This window comes from Odocoileus virginianus, chromosome 13, assembly GCF_023699985.2.
Source record: "Odocoileus virginianus isolate 20LAN1187 ecotype Illinois chromosome 13, Ovbor_1.2, whole genome shotgun sequence".
NCBI lineage: Eukaryota > Metazoa > Chordata > Mammalia > Artiodactyla > Cervidae > Odocoileus > Odocoileus virginianus.
In genome coordinates this window covers 30,181,782-30,204,458 of record NC_069686.1, presented here as the reverse complement: position 1 = coordinate 30,204,458, position 22,677 = coordinate 30,181,782, and the positions used below count along the sequence as shown (strand labels likewise).

Here is a 22,677-nt window from a genome sequence, read left to right as displayed (position 1 = left end):
GTTAGTCTTACCCACAAAACTCCAGACTCAATACAACCAACTGCTCACTTGACATCTCCACTCAGTGCTTAATAGACATTTAAAGCTCAGCATACCCAACACCAAGCTCCCAACTCTCTGCCTCCATGCCTCAGTCCTCCTCAGACTGCTCCTGCAGTTAGCCTCACCCCTCTTAATGATCTCTTCTATTACTTAGGTCAAAACTGGGTGTTATCCTTTGCTCCTCTCATACTCTCACACCTCAAATACTTCATTTTTGCATCCTCGTAGTAAAACGGAGGAATTCTCAACGGGTTTAGGCAGTAGAGACGATGAAGAAATATGCCCCCAAGTACTCCTGCAAAGTTGCTTCTAGTCCAAAGAAGTCTCTTTTTCAGAAGCACAGAGCCTCTTGCTACATTTGTGTCAGTCAACCAATAAATGACTGTCCTTAAAGAAAGGCAAAGGTGACATCTTTTGCATGATAAACTCAGTCAGTCCAAAGCTTTCACTTTCAGCGCAGCTTAAAATGTATAGTAGGAACTGCTAACTGCTGTTAAGTGGGAAAACAAGACAAAACTTATTACCTGAAACCCCCACTCCCACTGAAGTTATTAAATGAAAGTTATCTTTTCACTTTTAGAGTAACAGGGCCTAGACTTCTACAGGCCTAATAATCCTTTCCAACTAGAAGAAAAAGGACTTTCATAAAATAAGTAGAAGATATACAATGTGTAAATCTGTATAACACCCAAGTCCAGCTTTAAATTTGAGAACTCCAGGACATTTTCTGACAATTTTTTGTTTAGTACACATGATAAATGTTGTGAGGTCATGTCAGGTCTTCCTTATCAAACACCAAGGAACACAGAAACTAGATAATTAGAGCAACTCAGAGCAACCTAATTTTTTTAGTTAGTCCAGACCAATAAACTTTCTCTAAGTTTCTACCAGATCAGCAGCTACCCTCTGAGATTCTCAACAAGGAGCAATGATTTCTACTCTGCTGTCAAGGCTTAACATGCCTAAGGTGCTAGAGATGCGGGAGGAGAACAGCCAAAGCAAAAAGGGTTTATTGGTTCATCAATATTTTCAGATATTTCAGGTCCTAGGCCTGGTGCTCAGCAGAGTCAAATTGGAAAGTGGTGTTTTCTGTCATGCAATTTTGCTATGTCACTGTGTCAATAGCAACTTCTCATAAAACATGTCAATCACTGCATGTATGTTTTCAAAAGATGGTAAATGTGATTAACAATGCAGTTTGTAAGTGACTACTAGGTCAAAACAAATGAAGGTAACTACATGAGAAAAACAATTTAAAAGATGAAATAAATTACCTTGAGTCCCTCTATCAAATAATCAAAGATTTTTATAAAAACAAGAATCAAAAATGCAATGCACAATCTACATTTTTTCTGTGGGACACAAAGAGAAGTAAAGTTTCTTAAAGAGATTTGAAAATGATTTCATTCCACATAGAAAAGTTCACTGTAAAAGTTGGATTTTGATAAGTACTTTTCTACTGTATTGCCACATTATCTCCATATCAGGCATTTTCCATAGCCTTTGCCCAATAGCTCAGTTGGTAAAGAATCTGCAATTTAGGAGACCCAGTTCAATTCCTGGGTTGGGAAGATCCCCTGGAGGAGAGATAGGCTACCCACTCCAGTATTCTTGGGCTTCCTTGGTGGCTCAGCTGGTAAAGAGTCCACCTGCAATGTGGGAGACCTGGGTTCGACCCTTGGATTGGGAAGACTCCCTGGAGTAAGGGAACAGCTACCCACTCCAGTTTTCTTGCCCAGAGAATTCCATGGACTGTTTAGTCCATGGGGTTACAATGAGCTGGACACGACTAAGCAAGCAACTTTCACTTCTTTTTTTCAAATTTTCAGGAAATAAGCAAATTTGAAGGGACGATCTAATTTTCTTTGTTTTTTGCACATTTTAATTTCAAAAGTTTCCATGCCTTTTTGAGAACATAGCAGGGCATATTTTCCTATGTTGCTATGCCTAGTGTTTCTAAACACTGAAACTTTCTAAAGATTCTGTCACATAATAAAATAAACCTTTCAAGCTAGATTAAAAAATAATTGCATCTACTGTTTAAATGTCTGCAACAAAACTATTAGTAAAAAGGGTGTACAGACAGCCTTCAGAGGCAACTTCAGAGGTGCCCAGTCAGAACTGTGATCTCCAGCAGACTGTGTATGTGTGTGTAAGTGTATAAATTCAATTAAATCATCAAGAGCACTTCGAATACTCCAAGTTAGTGGAGTTTCTGCCCATTTCTTATAGACTTTCCATAGCCATTTTTCTTCCCATTGATGAATTTACTGACTCTGAACACAAATGTTTCCCTTTATCACATCATCTTCCTGCCAAGCCTTTGGGTAACCGCTCTCCTAAACGGCTGGCCTTTTCAAAGATAACTGAAATGTTTTAATCCTCATATTGCATCAACTGATCACTTCCAACAATTAAATTCTCATTTAAATACAACTTTTGGTAAGTCCTTCAGACCATCTGAAACGCTGACTCTGCATGTGACAGCAATCATACTATTCAAAACATTCTCCCCAATATGTCGCTAAGAGGAAAACTGCCCGCCCTGGAGTATAGCTATTAATGTCAAACAGATTGTCATCTAAGAAAATAAAAATGCATCAAAATCGTCTTTGGACAAAGTACAGCCCAACGGAAAAAAACGTAGTGTTTATGTACAAATAATTTAAATGTCTTTTTGGAATGTCTAAAGAATGAGTTAGCAAGGAATCTGCTCCTGGTCCCTCTCCATAACCCAGAATAACGTTATAATGAAAAGAGTTTCAGAGTCAAAGGGTTTTTCCTCATAGCACACTATAAATTTACTAAAAGATGCATTTGCCCCAGTTCTAGTAAACATTATAAAGAAATGTTTAATTTCCAGCTTGGGCCGAGGGTTCTATTTAGCCTATCAAAGCACAGACCTGTTATAAACGCTGGGACTCTTGCCAGAACATTTTTCCCCTGCAACTCTTAGTAAAAGATCATACCTCGAAAGCACTGTGCCTTGCAAACCACGCAGATTTAAGCTCCCACTCCCACCTACGGAGCTTGGCACCAGCGGCTTTTGAGGTAACCCTCATCTCTTAGAACTCAGACTGAATTGCCACCACCAGTCCCTAGCCTCCCACCACCGTCTCCTCATCCTTGCTCAGCTCTCCGGAGCTCAGCACGGAGCGTCCCTAAAGCCCCAACAGAGTGAACTCAGAGTGTCACCCAACTGCCAGCTCTGAGCACACCCACAAACACTCTCCTACTCCCTCCGCTGCAAACTGCCCCCCAATCTGTCACTCAGCTCCCCTCAGCTCCCCCTAACACCATACCCCCACGTCCCTGTAGCTTTTTCCCTCCTCCTAGTGGCTTCATCCTCGACACACCTGTCTTCCCTGCTAGCAGACGTCAGGTGCCCACGCTGCGCCCTGTCCCACGCCCCTCTCAATCCAGCTGGCGCTACCCACCCCTCCCCGAGGAAGGTCATTTCGCTCGGAGCACCTTCTTCCCCCATCCCTCGCCCACCCGCAAACAGCCCCCGACTTCCACCCTCGCGGGCTCGGAGAAAAGAGAGCCTGTGGTACCTGCCGAGAGTGCGGCGGCGGCGGCGAGCAGCAGAAGAGCCTGGCGGAGCGCGGCGCGGAGCGCTCGGGTCATGGCCACAGGGCGCCGCGCCCGAGCTGCGAGGCCCGGGAGAGGAGCGGCCGGGGCAGCGCGGGCCGCTTTGAAGTTCCCGGGGCGCGGGAAGGAAGCGCAGCCCGGCACCCTTTTGAAGTGTGCGGTTGGCTCTATTCAGCGCCGGCGTCCCCCTCCCCGGCCTCCCCCATCCCCCGCCCCCCGCGGCGGGCTGTGCGCGGGGCTCCAGCCACTGGCCCCGCAGCGGGGCTGGCAGGGGCGGGGGTGGGGGGCGACAGAGCCCGCCCCTGCCGCGCCTCCGCCCCTGGGTTCTCTGGAGGCTGCCGGGGGCCTGGCGCTGCCCAGCAGGCGGGCAAAGGCGGCTCGTGGGAGAGACAGTGAGATCGCCCAGAGGCGGGGCGGGGATGGGTAGGGAGCGGAATAAGAAAGATGGTGGGGTGGCGCGGAGTCCCCAAGACGGGGTACGCTGAGAAGCGGGTCGGGACAGGAGGGAAAGCTCTACTGAGACTTTCGGAAAACTTAAACCCTGCAGCAGCTGCTTCCTGATGGCTCCGCTCTGTAGTCTCCTACTGTAGATCCACGCGTCCAGGTCTCTTGACACTCACTTGTCGCCAGCGCCCTCAAGGCTTTCCAACGTGAGTGAACCCTGAAACACCCAGGCTCCACACTCCGCCAAGTCCTGGCTGTGCGCGCCTCTGTGGAAGGGCGCCCTCTGTGTCCAACTCTGGAAATAATCAGTTGCCCCCCTGCCTGGGTTCCCTGTAGAAATTTCTTCTCTAATCTGGTGCCTTCAAGCAGCCCTTCCCTTTAGCAACCCATCCTTCTATGAATGGCGACCCTTCGGACTATCTGCGCCAGCCTATGTGGTCGTCTGCAGTGCGTAACCCAGGTTTGGAAGGAAGTATAGGACCAGTCCTACGGAAGATATTTTAGCAACTACAGTTTTAGTAATTGAAACACTGAGGGGCAGAGTGGAATCAGACGCAGGGTTTAAGGAGAGGTGAAGAATTATATAAAGCAATATTTTAGAAACTTGTTTTAGTATTGTTTAAATCCCTGGGGCTTATCAAATGAGTGTGTTTCCCATGTGGATTGTGTTTGCAAGTGTAAGGGCAGTCTTACCAATTAATAATTAGCCTAAATTCAATTCACATATTTAGCCTGTACATTAAAGTGAGTGAGATTTTTTTCAAATTTTTATTGGATTACAGTTGATTTAGAATGTTATGTTAGTTTCAGTTGTACAGCAAAGTAAATCAATTATACACACACACACACACACACACACACACACACACACACACATATCCACTCTTTGAAACTTTTTTCCCACATAGGCCTTAAGAGACTATTGAGTAGCATTCCTTGTGCTATTTATATAGTAGGTCCTTCTTGTTGTTGTTCAGTCGCTCAGTCGTGTCTGACTCTTTGTGACCCATGGACTGCAGCACTGCCAGGCTTCCCTGTCCATCACCAACTCCTGGAACATGCTCAAATTTATGTCCATCAAGTCCGTGATGCCATCCAACCATCTCCTCCTCTGTCGTCCCCTTCTCTTCCTGCCTTCAGTCGTTCCCAGTATCAGGGTCTTTTCTAACAAGTTGGCTCTTTGCATCAGGTGGCCAAGGTATTAGAGATTCAGCTTCAGCATCAGTCCTTATTAGTTATCTCTTTTATGTATAGTAGTGTATATATGTCAGTCTGAATGGAATTATTTTAAACTGAAAAACACAGAAAGCCAAGAATCCAGTACTGGTGTTATTGCTGCTGTTAGGTGGCTCTTTGAAGAATGGTTGTCATATAGATTAATTGCTTTAGAGTAAGAGATATTACTTGCTTCTTCATCTAGTTTAGCACTAAATAATGCATGTTCTTTCTGAAGTCTGTGAAAGACTTCATAGATGAAGGTGAAATGATGTATACAACTGACTTAATCGAAGAAACCACAGTGTTAGGGATGGGATGTTTGTCGGACTTTGCACGATAATGACAGTCTTGAGGATCTTACTGAGCCCAAACACCACCACCACTTTGCATGAATCAAAACATCCGTAAGCATAAAATGACTTTGTTCTCCTTTCACTCTGGATCCAAGTAAACTAATCAAAAAAAAAAAAAAAAAGATGTGGGACAAGCCTGAGCCCTTCCAGACACCCACAAAACAGATGCTTTTTTGAGAGAAGACAAGAAGATGCTAGGACACATTATATTTTAACTGACTTGGCTTGCTCGTTATTTGTTAAGTATACCCTAGGTTGGAATCTACCATTGGATCATGAGACTTGGAGCCTAAAGATTGGGGCCTGTTTCCTCAAAAGTAAATGGAACTTCTTTCCTCCCTATTTCTCAGAACTACAAGATTAATAAGGGTAGTGAATGTGAACATACTGTCAAAACTTAAGGCATTACACTAATGTCAGATCTTTACCTTGTACATATTTAGTCTCTTAAGTACAGTGAGTAGTGTCCCTGCAAGTTGGAAAGCTCTCATCTTCTAAGAAAACAAGGTTAGTATCCTAAGAAGTCTGATACTGAATAACGTCAATATTCTAAACAAACTCATCATTTTCCTCTTAGCCTAATGGTGCATTGTCCACTGTGGTATCTGCCAGCCACATGTGAATAGTGAGCACTTGAACAAGTGCTGTAAGTATAAAATGCATGCTGGATTTCAAAGACTCGCTATGAAATAAGAATATAAAATGTATCAGTAATAATTTTATATTATTTATATTTTGAAATGATAATATTTTTGCTACATTGGGTTAAATAAAATATATTACTAAAATTAATTTCACCTATTGCTTATTACTTTTTAATATAGCTATTAGAAAATTTTAAATTACATATGTGACTCACATTCTGTCTCTATTGGACAGTGCTGGTCTAATGAATCCTCTTCAAATGGCAAAAGATCATTATGTTTGTTTTGACTTAAGCACAGTATACAAAAGCCAAGACTTGTTAGATACCTTGCCAGTCAACATGTGGGCAGCCAGTGAAGGAAGCAAGAACTCTTGAGTTCTTGGTGCAAACTTCTATGATACAAAAAAAAATTAATATTTCAAAATCTAAGTACCTTAGTTTACAGGATTATTTTACACTACATCTTCAAATCCCATTTTCCTCTGTCCTAAGTGCATATTCTTCTTCCAACATTAGTACTATGGCAGATTTTAAGTAAAGTGTTAACCACTCTCCAAATATTGAATTCCAGTGACTGGCAAAGTAAATATTTAGTCAACTGTAAAAATATCAGGCAACTGTAAATATTTTTTATATGCTTTAAGAAAAGAGTTTCATGCTTATTATGTGTCACAGTTTTTACTTAAAAGAATATACTTTATCTGTATATGCACATAACACACCTATGGAAATTAATCCAGTTTTAATGCAGTATCTTTTAAAATGAGCTATTATTCAAAGAGTATTATTAAGAAAATACTCTTTGGAGTGACTCTTGCTATTTAATATAAGTAGCATAAATGCATTGTTCAAGATGTGATATAACACAGTACATCTTTCACATTTTTGTATGTAACAGAAAAAAATTTTACATGGGAGACTTTTTTTTAATTTCACTGGAAAAAAATTCACATGCAAATATGTTTCTCAAGATTTAACCTTCTCCACATCCTTAATCATCTATTTGTACATATTCATTACCATAGCAACATTATATCACGACTCCTGGATTCTCATCATCGAAGGAAAACAAAAACAACAAATAATTGAGAAGTTCATAACCTGTCAGCAAAACAGACTTTGGGTGAGTAAATCTTATATAACCAATGGAAGCAAGTATAACTCGTAAAGATTTGATACATTTGCAGAATAACGTTCCGAATCAATAAGGCAAATAAATGTGTAATAACAGGACTTTGAAAATGACTACTGGTTGAATGTGGTTGTTTAGGTTTCTTTTTTATCATACAGGTTTCTTTCATTATTATCCTTTCCAGAATCATGAATGCCATGCATCTTAATTTCTCATTTCATCTTGGAACATGAACTTGTCATTGAACAAGCATATGGTGAGGAGGCTTGCTATGATAATTTGTTATATACTGTCAAGGTCTAATCTTTTCTCATTTTTACTGCATTTTTCCTTCCCTAAACTCACTTTCTGTCTAAAAAAGTGCATGAGACACTCGTCTCCACTCATCTCATCTCTTAATCCCAAAAATCTTTGCATTGGGGAATCCTGATTTCATTTCAGTTCTTCTTCTCCTTCATCTGTTGTTGATTCTATTCCATGAAAATAGTATGTGTTTTAGGACCTTTGTTGAAATTCTACAATAAGTACCTTCCAAGTGTATACCTCATGGGACAGCTCGGGTCTCATAAAAAAGAAAAATAATGACTCCCCTCTGTGGACATGGATAATAGGGGAATATCAAACAGTTTCTTAGCTCAACTGCCACTAATAAAAGCTTAAAGTCTTTTTTAAGATTCACACTATGTGTTTTCATCACCTTCCCAAATGGCTGTACCCCTTCATTGATTTTCATATGCTTTTAATACTATTAATAAATAAGGTCTTTCCACAAACTCAAACTTTGTTTTCTCTTCTGCTGACTAATGTCAATGTGCTGAACTGATTAGCTGCATTCAATACAGGCTCTATCTGTAAAAGGCAGGTCAGAGATCCAGTTCCAAGTAAGCAAGCCACCACTATTTGTATCATTTCCTTAGAGTGGGCCTATAATTATACTCTACCAGAGTGAGGTCACAAGGAAATAGGAGAGTTAGATGACTCAGTACAAATCTACCCTTTCCTAAGTAAATGACTCAAAGAGGACAGATATTTTTAACCCCAGACAAATAACCTGTTTTTTTCCCCCTTATCACTTTCCTGTATCATCTTTTATATTCAATTAATCAGCAGTTTCTATGGATTCTAACTTTTATAAAAAATCTCTCGTATATTTTTCACTTCTTTCCATCTCACTGTGACCATCTGACCTCAGGTCATCATCTCCTTTAGCTTGAAATGTCAAAAAATGCCTCCTCACTGGTTTGCCTTCCTTGAGGTTCACTCCTCTGCAGTCTATTCTCGTGGACCCGTCAGTTAGAGGGATCTTTTTATAGCACAAATGTGATCATGTAGTTGGTAAAGAATCTGCGATCATGTAACTGAGCGCTACCTAAGACATATTGCTAGTTCTAATGCTGGTAGTTCTGACATTGGCAGCAGAACTTAACTTGGCACATAACGAGCACTGAATAAATACTTATTGAAAGAATAAGTAAATGACATTTAAGTCCCTCAACCATATTGCCCCAAACCTGCTTTTCCAAGTGTATGTCCATTTTTCTCCCTGCTCCCTACACACTAGCACTGTATTTGTTAAATGGATGACTTAGCTCAATGACAGCAAGTGTTTTCATAGCTAAAAATCTGCCCCTTTGTATTCACATTGCAAAACCAGAGACTGAAGTTTGGGTAAGTACCAATAATAAGAATGAATACTAAAACTGAGCAAGTAAACCTTAAAAGGGACCAAAGAATGTTCTCTAAGGGACTCTCTGACTTGGAGGTGAAGTCATTTCAGTAAAAGAAATTTGAGCTCTGTGTCAGGCAAGCTTTTAGTTGCAAATAAACCTACCTTAGTAAGTTTAAGCAGCTCATAACTTACTAGAGAATACTAAGCAGCTCATAACTTCTCTAGAAAAGCCCATGAACTAAGCTTGGGAGTTATACAGACAGGGATAGTATGCCAGCCCTGCTATCCTACTGGCCTCTGAGGTGCTCTGCCTTGTGTCCCAGTGGACACAGACAGTGCGTCTGGCACCATCAACACCCTGAGGCTGGACAGAGGATGGTTCTGCTAGGATCGCTCCTGCTGCTACATCTGAACACTAACTGTGGCTTTCTTCACTCTAACTCTAGCTTCAAGGAAGGCTTGGGAACCAAGCATCCAGTTTTTATATTGAGGGATAAGGATGCATAAGGTAGAGAATTCCCTCCAAATAAGATGAATGTTCAAAGGTGGTCCAAGAGGAATGGTGAGCTGGGAATCAGAAGCCTGGGTTTCTAATCACACTTCCAGAATTCAGACAAGTTATTAAATCTTTACAAAGTTAGAACCAGAAATTAATGTTTCAGACCTTATGTAAACCCTCTTTGGCCACAACTTTACCACATTTAATATTCTTCATCTATAAAATGGGGAAATATATCTCCAAGGTTTATTTTGTGAATGGAATACTTTAGATTATTATGCAAATATGTGTTAATAGTTCTATTGTCACAAACTAGGAATAATATTTTCCCAAGCAAAAAATCTTTCATAATGAGATAAAAATTATGTGGAAGTCTTTTTGAATTTTTTAAAAAGTTGGAAAAATACAAGGAATAGAATTTTAATCACTTATGTGAGAAGGAAATAAATACTTAAATATAATTAAAATTACAAGGATTTAGTATTGTTGTCAGTGAAATTCTTTAGAAAATACTGGATGTTTGCTTTCCTTTTACTGTTATGATAATAAAGTTTATGTACAAATATTGGCTGCCATGCTTCCAAATGAAAGGGCCCACATGATTGTGTTTGTTCCTTTCTATTTGCCTGTTTATCTGTCCGGCAGGGCCTTGCTTCTCCATGTTTTTCAAAACAAAATGTAAAACATAAAATGCAGAAGATAAAAAAGATTGCAAATGACAAAAGTCCTAAAAATAGTTATCAAAATATTTGCTTTCTCTCCCCTAAAAGTAGGATTCTTGTTCCTAAACTCAAAAGTCAGGGGTTCTTCTAAAACCTAAAAGGACAAGAAACCTAAAAGAACAATGATAGAAAGCATTACTGCCTAAAGCTCCAGAGGAACAAATTTGAGAGGGATGTGAAGGATGTTGAGAGATACCCCCAAAAATTCAAACTCAGTTACCTCCTATTGTATTATCTGTGATGCAAAGCTTTTACTATCCAGCTGCCAAGTCGGGTACTTGTCTTGTGATTGGGGCCCCACATGTGTTCTGCTCTTAGAAGTTCATAATGTCATTATCAAACCACTCATTTCCTTAGAGGTGTCTCCTACATTAGGATTATCAACTATATAGTAGATTATGACATGTTGGAAGATGGGTACATTATTTTCTTGGTATGCCCCTTTTCCTTATCTCTTGTACAGAGCTGTAACATATGCTGATACTTCTATTTATGGATTCTCTGGGGATCAAATACTTAAACTGTTGTGGTTGAAGAAAAATCATCCAGTACTTGATCCATCACTGAAAACCAAGTTGGCTTATCACTTCCCACTCTTGCAAAAGGACTCATATCCAGTTGAAAGTAAATTAGCCTCACTTCAAGGAAAGAGGCCAAGTAAGCCCAGCTTATCTTTGATATTTCTAGCCTCTCTTATTCCCTACCCTTTTGGCCCCTGTCCTCTTACAAAGGGCTCCTAATCTCCTACCCATTCTTCCCATTCAAACAAGAAAGGTTCTGAAATTGTACTGTTATTGGTCAATAAATTATATTTCAGAATGAACAAAATTCTATCAGTCTAGTACAATAGCTCAATATTCGTATATTGTGCCTTCATGTGGTTTTTTTTTTTAAGAAATAAACTTTTTTTTCTTACATGACTTTCAGAAAACAGCAATGATTATGGGGAAAATCTGAGGACTTATGGAGAAACTTACTAGAAAAAGACTCTAAAGATATCCTTCAATTAAAAAATAAATTAATTAAAATAAATAAACAAAATTTAAAAATAAATAGAGTCCAGAATCTTGCTCAATAATAACTCAAGTCTAATACCTTCTGAGGTTTCAATAGAGAGAATATTGTCCTGTGGTGAAGAGGTAGATGGCTAAACAACTTAATAAACAACTCTGCTACCACCACATGGGCCCAGAGAGTGGGAACATGGGGACCTAAATAGAAGAAAATGTTCACCTGTAATAAACCAGCTTAATGTGGAACACAACTGTTCTCTAAATTCCTAGTACTAGACTTGATCCAGGGATGCAAGAGAGAATCAAACTCCACTTTAAGCTCTGATATAATAAAAAAGGGAAACCAAACCAGAAAGGAGGATACAGCCAGGCAACATAGTTGATAAAACATTGGTTGTTCATGTTTTATCTCCTGGTCTCCTAGACAGCCACTTCCCACCCCAGCTCCAGATTGATTTCCCTGTGGCCTGTCCCACAGAGCCCACCTTATTTAAGGGGAGGCTGACTCCAGAGAGCAACAGACATTCCCTCTTTCTGAAGCCTTTCTACAGCCCACCTTCTAAATGTTCCTTCTTTTCTGAGAATGCTCCTCTTCACCACATCATCAACTCCAGGACTATCCAACTCTTTAAAGTGAGACCCTCTTCCTTTCCTCCCAGCTACATAGACGTGGCCTTACCGATTCACAGAAGAACCATATCAGAATGCAAAGCACCAAAGGAGACACACAGTTAGATGCACACACACACACACACACACACACACACACACAGAATAGTAAGGGACCCAATTTAGTACAGCAACAGACGTATCTGTGGATGACTGATAGGTCTGAAATCAAAAGCATCAAATATGAGTTTTGCTGAAGAGGGTGGCCTGTCCCATTACCCTGAAGCAGCGATCTCCTAAGAGCCCAAGCCCAGAGGGAGGCAGTGACGTGCACAACCAGTTGTCATCTCTTTCTTCAAGGTCTGGGAAGACATATTAACAAGTTTTTATGTCCTTAAAGTGAAAGTAGCTTGTGTCCGACTCTTTGTGACCCCATGGACTATACAGTCATGGAATTCTCCAGGCCAGAATACTGGAGTGGGTAGCCTTTGCCTCCTCCAGGGGATCTTCCCAACCCACGGATCGAACCCAGGTCTCCCACATTGCAGGCAGATTCTTTACCAGCTGAGCCACAAGGGAAGATAACAAAATAGAGAACAGGATTTTTCATACTCTTGTAAATCTCAAAGGTCAAAGTATCTGATAGCACATGGCATGGGAACAGATGGAAAATTTGCTATGTTTTATCATGACTTAATTAAGATGGCTCCCAGAAAGCCCTAAACTTTCACTTTAGTTTTAAGTTTTATGGGAAATTAATACATCTTCAGTGTGCATATCAAAGCACTACTGCTAAGAGCCTTTCTTCATTCCGTAAATGGAGTGACCATAATGTGATGCAAATGGTTTCTTGACACTTGAGTCAAATAGACCTAGATCCCAGCATCTCTTTTTCTTTAACAAAAATCTAAATAAGTTGACATAATTGTTCATATATATTTATTGAATGCATACAACATAAAAGATATTATCCATAGTAAGAAGATAAATTTGGTCCTATTGTTTCCAAAATATGAACTTACTTTGCTGAGACCTTTGGATTATTGCCATCTCTGTCATTTGATAACCCTGTAACAATGGTCAACTTATCCTCGGGGTCTCCATTCCTGTCTCATGAATTCTCACTGGCAATTGTGAGAATTACTCTAGAATTAATATCGCTTGATGATCTAAAGCCCTTCTACACTATAAGCATTCAGTTACATGGAAATGCCCATCCTCTTCTTTCTTAGTTTTTACTATAAATTTTGTTTAAATTTGACTTATCTGCAAAGGAAATAGAAATAGCAATATTAAAGTTTAATAATTTCTGAAAGGTAAAAATCATATAACTATTTAGGGTGGCTTTTTGCCCTAACTTACATAGGTGGTTCATCAGTTCTTTCTTAATTCACCCACTACCTGTTTTACACAAAGCACTGTTTCAGACACTGGTATATAGTGTGGAAAAAAAAAGAAATGTCAACTACTTCTTTGAAATTTATGTCAAACAAAAGGAAAAAAAACTTAAAAACTAGTTACATAACTAATTAAAGTGTGATAAGTATTAGAACGGGCAAATATAGGGTACTATAAAAATTACAATGGGGTGAATCTGTCAGAAGTAGCAAGAAAAGTTTCTGTTAGGAAGTGAGTTTCTGTTAGGAAGTGTGTCTTGAAACTAGAATAGAAATTAGTCAGAGGTTCAGTGCCTGCTTGTATGCAGGTACATGTATGTGTATGTACATGTTTATGAAAGACTGAAGGCAAGTAGGCACTTGGTTTTAGAGAAATATGAGTGCTGGAGATGAGTCTGAGGAAGTATTCAGATCACGTGGGTACCTTTTAGCCACATTAAGGATTTGTATCCTGATTTTTAAAGTAATAGGAAGTCACTGAAATTTTTCAATAAAGGGAATGACATGATCAGACTGAAGTGTTAAACTATCACTCCAGCTTCTAATGTGGAGAATGGGCTGTGCCTAGGCAAGAGTGAAATCTAGGTCACTAGCTAGGAGGATTTCTCAGTCATTTAGATGAAAAAAGACTTGGCAGGAACCAATTTTGGCAGAGGAAATAGAAAAAAGAGCAGTTTGTTGAAAGAGGAGGGGGAGACAGGAAAGGGAAGAATGATTCAAAGTATCCCTTGGGGCTCTGATGCCTGCCCTGGGTGGACCATTCCACTCAGAGAGGAAACACCTAGGAGAGTCAGGTTGGGATTAGCATATACACACTACTATATATAAAATAGATCGCCAACAAGGATCTACTATATAGCACAGGGACTATACTCAATATTTTGCAATAACCTATAAGCAAAAAGAATCTGAAAAAGCATATGTATATGTATGATTCAATTATATATATATATATAAAATAAAGTGATTCAATTATATATATACATATATATATCTCACTTTGAGTGCTGGAGATGAGTCTGAAAAAGTATTCAGATCACGTGGGTCTTTGTCTTCCACCTGAAATTAACACAATATTATAAATCAACTATACTTCAGAAAAACAGGTTGGAAGTGTATGAATTCCATTTCAGATACTGAGTTCAGAATGATGAGACATTCATTAGAGCTGTGGAGCTGGTAGTGATATATGTAAGTATAGGGTTTATAAGACTGATCTTGGCAAGAAGCAAAAATTTGAGAGTTCTCTTGATATACAGGAGGTAATTAAAACCAAAGCTCTGGATAAGATTTTCTATATACATTTTTTTTCAGACATCTACTGAAGCTGTCTCATGGTTTTTCCTGACTTTTTACAGTCTCCCAGTAGAGTTCCTAATTGGTACAATCTGATTTAAAATGTTTTCAAGAATCATGTTTTATGGTACCAACATTTAGACTCTTAACCAATTACTTATTGTAACTCATTAAGAAAATCCAAAGTTCTTTCCTGATAAAATGTTCACTTTATGCATAAATACCAGCATACTAGCTAACTCCTATGCTGATATGTTGATCTTTTGATTGGCTAGACTTCACCTTCAGATACTCAAGTATACATAGCCGGGAGAGAACTTTGCCCTTTCAAATCTGGGTTTAAACCATATGGTTTTTGTTAGAGTCACAACACAAAATAGCTACAGTACAGCTGCTTCTCAGAAAATCCAATCATGAATGAAAGAAATCCATGTTGCCTGAGAAAATATTTGTGGGGTAGGAGGGAAGCAAGATACAGTTCTCTAAGTTAGTCAGTAAGAAAAACATTTGTCATTGAAGGCTTTTATATTATTTTAATCGACTATATTGCCCTAACTGGGAATCATTTCCTTGAAATGATCTTTGAGGGTTAAGAAATTAAGAAACAAATATTTTCAAGGTCTTAAAGCTCTGCCTTTCTTTAAGCTTTCTAGTTTCTTTAGGGCTTCCCTGGTGGCTCAGAGGGTAAAGCGTCTGCCTGCAATGTGGGAGACCCGGGTTCAATCCCTGGGTCGGGAAGATCCCCTGGAGAAGGAAATGGCAAACCCACTACAGTATTCTTGCCTGGAAAATCCCATGGACAGAGGAGCCTGGTAGGCTACAGTGCACGGGGTCACAAAGAGTTGGGCATGACTAAGCGACTTCACTTTCTTCTTACTTTTCTTTAAGCCTGAAGTGACAGAAAAGAAAGGAGGAAAAGTTAAATTTTAAATTTATAGTCCTCTGTGTTCTATAAAGAATTTGAGATGCTTTAGAAGAATTTATGGAATTTAGACACTGCTTTCTGAAAGAGGACTTGTGTTCACCTTACTTGCTACAAATAATACATCCTTCCTTCTCCCCACTCCCAAAAAATTCATGGAATGAAACATAAATATTTGTTTATACACACACACACACACACACACACACACACACACACACACAAACCAACAAGGAAAAGTACACAAAGCAGATGAGTATAACTAGGGTGAGGTAAAATGTAAGTATGTAGGCTGAAGATCTCTCCAGAGGTACTAGAGTTAGCTTGTAGGTATGAGCCTGACATTTTGGCTTTTGAGTAAAGGGATGCATCATTATTTTCTTTGTGATACATAAGGAAGGTAAATTCTCTCTTCTAAAAGTAATTTATTCCTTGGGGTTTTGTTTAGAAGACACTGAAAGATATATTTTAAAATATTCTAAAGTAAATGCATTAGTAGTAGTAGATTTTATACACCTATTTCTGGCAGTATTCTTCAAGACTAGGACATTGTTCCAAAAACAACTCAGTGACAGCAATTCTATGAGGTGACAGAAGTAGAGGGAAGATGGTCCATGTGGCTATGTGATGGCCTAACTCAATCCACAGCTAAAATCTGACAGATATAAATGACTGACTCTTTACTATCTCAGATGAGGTATCCTAAGGGAATCTGCTTAAAGCTATGGATCTCCAGAAAAATACACATTGCATGCACAAACCCATACAATGTAGCACATAAATTCAGAAGGTTCATTAATCCTTTAGTCTTTTAGAATCCAGGTTATAATATCTGGGATCTTAAGTGCCTATAAAAAAATTCTATAAAAAATTAGAGGTACTGTGAAGGAGTACTTGAGATTATATGCACTGCCATCAGACATATCTCAGTTTGATTCCAGGTTCTGCCACTTGCTATCTGTAGAGCTTCAAGCAAGCTATTTAAGTTACATAAGCCTCAGTTTTCTGATCTATAAAATGGGGTCTATGATAATCTTTAATTCATAGAGTCAAGGTGAAGATTAAATGAAGTAATGCATATAAAGGGCTTGGCACCATGTCTGTACCATGGTAAGGACTTAATTAATAGTAGCTATTAGTTATTAATAGGGCTTCCCCAGTGGCTCAGTTGGTAAAGAATCTGCCTGCAATGCAGGAGACCCAGGCTCGATCCCTGGGTGGGGAAGATCCACTGGAGAAGGAAATAATAGTTTAATTAATAACTGAAACTATTACTACTAGTTACATTGTTTCTATTTCCCTAGATGACCAAGAATATTAGAGAATTGGTGACCAAACTATGCTTATATGTAAATGTAAATTGTTTCTCTAGGAAGGGTATATGTAAACTTTTGTCAAATTTTCAGTGGGGTCCACGAGTGAAAAAATATAAAGACCATGGCAAAAAGGCAAACACAAGTTGACTCTGTTCTCTATGAAAGCACTGATCCATAGCCACGGTTCCCCACTCAAAATTTTGAGAGGACATTCACCAGTTCAGGGCAAATATTTACCTTATATGTTGTCTCTCTGAGAGACAGTAGTGGCCTCATGGGTCACTAAATGTTACTGAATGTTAAAAGTGATCTATTTCTGGACACACCATCATTGACCTTAACTTGCCTGACCCACTTCTTAGATCCTTGGATGGGTCAAAGACACATTAACATAAGAAATGATAGAAAACCTCCCAAATAAAGTTACTGAGTCATGAAAATTACCTTAAAATCTCTTTCAAAAGGCAAGCAGTAATCATTGCCTACCTGTTTTAAGCTGCTCACTCCTTTTCTATTTCCTTGGTTATTTCACCCAATGCCTCTACTGTCCTTTTTTTTTTTTTTTTTTTTGGCCTACCCCAAGCTCCACCCATTTTTATCCTTCTTAAAGCTAACATTTTCGATAAGAATGTTGTTTTTTTGTTGGCCAAACAATCAGGATACATCTCTAAATCTTAACTCTTCTTCGGTGTTTATTGCATCATGCTCTGAGATTTGTTTTTCTTGTTGCTAGACAGAAAATATGATTTACTTTATCTTTTTTTCAATTCTGAACCCTTCTGAACAATTGGTATCCTTTCACACAAGCAAGAATTCACTATATTGACATGAAAATTTTAAAGCTTTAGAAATTGGAAAGCTTCCAAAAGCCTTGCAAAATGACGGTTAAAGATGAAACCTGTGGATCTGGAGGTCTGTGAGCTTTGTTTTCTGAAGCTCTGCCTTAGTCATGTGTTTATGCATCATGTGACTCAAATAAAAGACATCTCCAGCTCTTGAGTTTGCTATTTTATTTTTATTTTAGTATAACAGTTTGATATTACCAACTTAATTTAAAAATTAAATTGTTGTGAATTTCTTAGCTCAAGAAATTAATATTAGGACAATATCCTCACTGTAAACAAACTGGGCCCCTTATAAGTACATACAATAAATAAAAGACACATATAGTGCTTACTGTATGCAACATGCATGCCCTTGTACTGTCATACATTATCCTATTTTATTTTCATCACACTCTTGTGAGGACTGCTACCCTCCCCATTTTATAGGTGAAATGGACTAAGGCTCACAGAGTTTAAATGACTTAAGCTTATTGAATGTAAAGTTTGGCTTTTTAACTTGTTTGTCCCTTGTTTCTCTGACTTATAAAGAGGGATCCAATTAAATTCATCAGAAACAACAAAGGAACTTTATTAAATTATATATTTTTGAGCCCCTGAAGCTTCTAATTCATTAGGTCTAGGTAGAACCTGGAAAACTGGTAAGGACTTGATCAATTGTATCTGTTGTTAGTTATTAGTTATGCTGCTTCAATTTCTCTAATAAGACCAAGAACATTAGAGAAGGGGGTATTAATATTCAAAGCATTGTGTGAATATGCAAATGTGCATCTCTCTGGGAAGGCTTCCATAACCTTGTTCAGATTCTCAATGAGGCCCTTGAATCAAGAAAGTTAAGAACCACTGGATAGAGGCAAACACAAGCAGATTTGTCCCATTTTTTTTTTAAATGAAGGTTTCTATTCACACCTGAGTACACTTGATTTGCCCTTTAAGAATACCAGTGTGCTCAGGGCAGGTGTCTTTATTTTATATAGTGTTACGCTATAAATCACAAAGTATATCAAAGCTTTTTTTATTGTTCAAATTACAAATACCTTGGACCATCCCACTTTTCTTACTAACGCCTCTTCATCCATCCCACAGCCTCTTCGAATTTCTAAAGTCCATGTGATTCAGATTCACAGCCAGGTTTGGGAACAACTAGTGTTCACTGAACCTCTTGGTGTAATACTAATTCTATTTATTAACTAAAATCTCTTTATTAACTACTACCAGTTTGCTGGCCTGAAATAATAAAAGTTTCCCTCAATACATATCACATTTGCATAGCTACCAGAGCAGTTTTTAAACAGTATATATCTTATTACCACAGCTAAATTCACAATAGTTGTTACTTTTGCACACCTTTATCCTCCAAGCTGTTTATGGACATGAATGCCCGATCTTTAGGAATGCCATCTTGGTGTGAGATAACATCCTCCTGGCACTGGAATCTATTCTTTAAATTGACTTCTAAAGGTAATACAGCACACACCTTTGGTTACTGCTCCATCCCTTATTATCCTCTTCCATCTGATTTGTTGGGGCCAATGCGTCCAACTCTGTGGAATCAATTATTTAAGCCACTCCCCTTTGTCTAGTGGGGCTCCCCTGGTGGCTCAGATGGTAAAGAATCTGCCTGCAATGCAGGAGTCCCAGGTTCAATCCCTGGGTGGGGAAGATCCCCTGGAGAAGGAAATGGCAGTCTACTCCAGTATTCTTGCCTGGAGAATCCCATGGACAGAGAAGCTTGGCAGCTGGCTACATTCCACGGAGTCGCAAAGCTTCGGACACAACTGAGCAACTAGCACACACATAGGCATATGACACGACTCTTACTCATTAACAAAAAAAACTGGAGGTGGGTAGTCTCAGCACTGGCTTGATAGATCACATTGTCATAAAGAAGCAAGTGTTCCACACCAGCCTCAACTCTGCACAGACTACATATACAGTTTTTTCAAAAGGATTTAGGTTCCTACCATCAGTTCAGTTCAGTCGTTCAGTCGGGTCCGACTCTTTGCAACCCCATGAACTGCAGCACGCCAGGCCTCCCTGTCCATCACAAACTCCCAGAGTCCACCCAAACCCATGTCCATTGAGTCGATGATGACATCTAACCATCTCATCCTCTGTTGTCCCCTTCTCCTCCTGCCCTCAATCTTTCCCAGCATCAGGGTCTTTTCAAATGAGTCAGCTCTTCGCATAAGGTGGCCAAAGTATTGGAGTTTCAACTTCAACATCAGTCCTTCGAATAAACACCCAGGACTGATCTCCTTTAGGATAGACTGGTTGGATCTCCTTGCAGTCCAAGGAACATATTTGATGATAACTATTAAAAGATTAATTTTAATAACATTAAAATATCTATTAAAAACTGATTAATTTGATATATGATCAAACTAATCAATTTCCAGTGAGCATGGCTAACATTAAACAATGTCTTGAAGCTTGTTAGAGGATAATGTAGGCAAGGCATGGAAGGGATGCAAGATGTTTTATTGAACAGAACATTATATGCAAAGCTGAGCTGATAAGCAATTAGTTGCCCCACTTCAATGGTAAGATATTTCTTTAATTTCTTTAGATTAGTGAGAATCCTGAAGAATTGATTTAGAAACAAGAACTTCAACATGATGCAATGCTACAATGTTTAAAAGAATAATTGATTCACACTATTCACAATGATATGGTTCAAATAGTTGTCATGATTTCAGCATGGATTCACAAATGCTCACCATTTTACAAGCATGTTGTCATTGAGAGGACAGAGCCAGACATGTCTCCCTTCAATTCACCTTGGGTGACTTTTTTTAAACCAGTGGAAGCAAACTTGACTTGAAATGTACTCAGTGGCTTATATAAATGCTTTACATAATATATTCCATGTGAGGAAAAGAATTTGTCTGTTCATCTTGTCCAAATTTTTATCATTGTTCTCATTTTGTTTTGTTTTTGCTTAAGAATCTTTTATCTTTACCTTGCACTTATTTTTAAAGGCTCCAACAAAAAGCTCTCATTGCTCAACCCTCTTACTAAGTATTCGGTGTTTAGAGGGCAAGTCCAGTGCCAAAACTAGGGAACAACTAGTCTGCCATTCAGTTCAGTTCAGTCACTCAGTCATGTCCGACTCTCTGCGACCCCATGAACCGCAGCACACCAGGCCTCCCTGTCCATCACCAACTCCCGGAGTCAACCCAAACCCATGTCCATCGAATCGATGATGCCATCTAACCATCTCATCCTCTGTCATCGCCTTCTCCTCCTGCTCTCAATCTTTCCCAGCATCAGGGACTTTTCAAATGAGTCAGCTCTTCACATCAGGTGGCCAAAGTATTGGAGTTTCAGCTTCAGCATCAGTCCTTCCAATGAACACCCAGGACTAATCTCCTTTAGGATGGACTGGTTGGATCTCCTTGCAGTCCAAGGGACTCTCAAGAGTCTTCTCCAACACCACAGTTCAAAAGCATCAATTTTTCAGCACTCAGCTTTCTTTAATAGTCCAACTGTCACATCCATACATGACTACTGGAAAAACCACAGCCTTGACTAGACGGCTAACAGCATGAAACAGCATGAAAAGGCAAAAAGATAGGACACTGAAAGATGAACTCCCCAGGTCAGTAGGTGCCCAATATGCTACCAGTGATCAGTGGAGAAATACTTCCAGAAAGAATGAAGGGATGCAGCCAAAGCAGAAACAGCACCCAGTTGTGGATGGGACTGGTGATAGAAGCAAGGTTCGATGCTGTAAAGAGCAATTTTGCACAGGAACCAGGAATGTTAGGTCTATGAATCAACATAAATTGGAAGTGGTCAAACAGGAGATGGCAAGAGTGAACATTGACCTTCTAGGAATCAGTGAACTAAGATGGACTGGAATGGGTGAATTTAACTCAGATGACCATTATATCTACTACTGTGGGCAGGAATCCCTTAGAAGAAATGGAGTAGCCATCATGGTCAACAAAAGAGTCTGAAATGCAGTACTTGAATGCAATCTCAAAAATGACAGAATGATCTCTGTTCATTTCCAAGGCAAACCATTCAATATCATGGTAATCCAAGTCTATGCCCCAACCAGTAATGCTGAAGAACCTGAAGTTGAACATTTCTGTCAAGACCTATAAGACCTTCAAGAATTAACACCCAAAAAAGATGTCCTTCTTTTATAGGGGACTGGAACACAAAAGTAGAAAGTCAAGAAACACCTGGAATAACAGGCAAATTTGGCCTTGGAGTAAAGAATGAAGCAGGGCAAAGGCTAAAAGAGTTCTGCCAAGAGAATGCACTGGTCATAGCAAACACCCTCTTCCAACAACACAAGAGAAGACTCTACACAGGGACATCACCATATGCTCAACACCGAAATCAGATTGCTTATATTCTTTGCAGCCAAAGATGGAGAAGCTCTATACAGTCAGCAAAAACAAGACCAGGAGCTGACTGTGGCTCAGATCATGAACTCCTTATTGCCAAATTCAGACTGAAATTGAAGAAAGTGGAGAAAACCACTAGACCATTCAGGTATGACCTAAATCAAATCCCTTATAACTATACAGTGCAAGTAAGAAATAGATTTAAGGGACTAGATCTGACAGACAGTGTGCCTGATGAATTATGGATGGAGGTTCATGACATTGTATAGGAGACAGGGATCAAGACCATCCCCAAGAAAAAGAAATTCAAAAAAGCAAAATAGCTGTCTGAGGAGGCCTTACAAATAGCTGTGAAAAGAAGGGAAGTGAAAAGCAAAGGAGAAAAGGAAAGATATACCCATTTGAATGCAGAGTTCCAAAGAATAGCAAGGAGAGATAAGAAAGCCTTCCTCAGTGATCAATGCAAAGAAATAGAGGAAAACAATAGAATGGGAAAGACTAGAGATCTCTTCAAGAAAATTAGAGATACCAAGGGAACATTTCATACAAAAATGGGCTCAATAAAGGACAGAAATGGTAGGGATCTAACAGAAGCAGAAGATATT

At 39.2% G+C, this 22,677-nt stretch overlaps 1 protein-coding gene and 1 long non-coding RNA gene across 3 annotated transcripts in view; one reads left to right on the top strand and one right to left on the bottom strand.

Moving 5' to 3' along the window:
- ACVR1C (activin A receptor type 1C) overlaps positions 1 to 4,087 on the bottom strand; it is an 85,957-nt gene extending 81,870 nt beyond the window's left edge. For both annotated transcript variants that reach the window (XM_020900411.2, XM_070476175.1), the window contains exon 1: positions 3,597 to 4,087. In XM_020900411.2, the coding sequence (XP_020756070.2) occupies positions 3,597 to 3,669 (73 nt within the window). In that variant the 5' untranslated portion in view covers positions 3,670 to 4,087. The remainder of the gene's footprint in view (positions 1 to 3,596) is intronic.
- Positions 4,077 to 7,518, top strand: LOC110141503 (uncharacterized). The gene is made up of 3 exons (XR_002315064.2): positions 4,077 to 4,283; positions 6,092 to 6,155; positions 7,320 to 7,518. It is a non-coding gene; the product is annotated as an uncharacterized lncRNA (long non-coding RNA).
- The last annotated feature ends 15,159 nt before the right edge of the window (positions 7,519 to 22,677 follow it).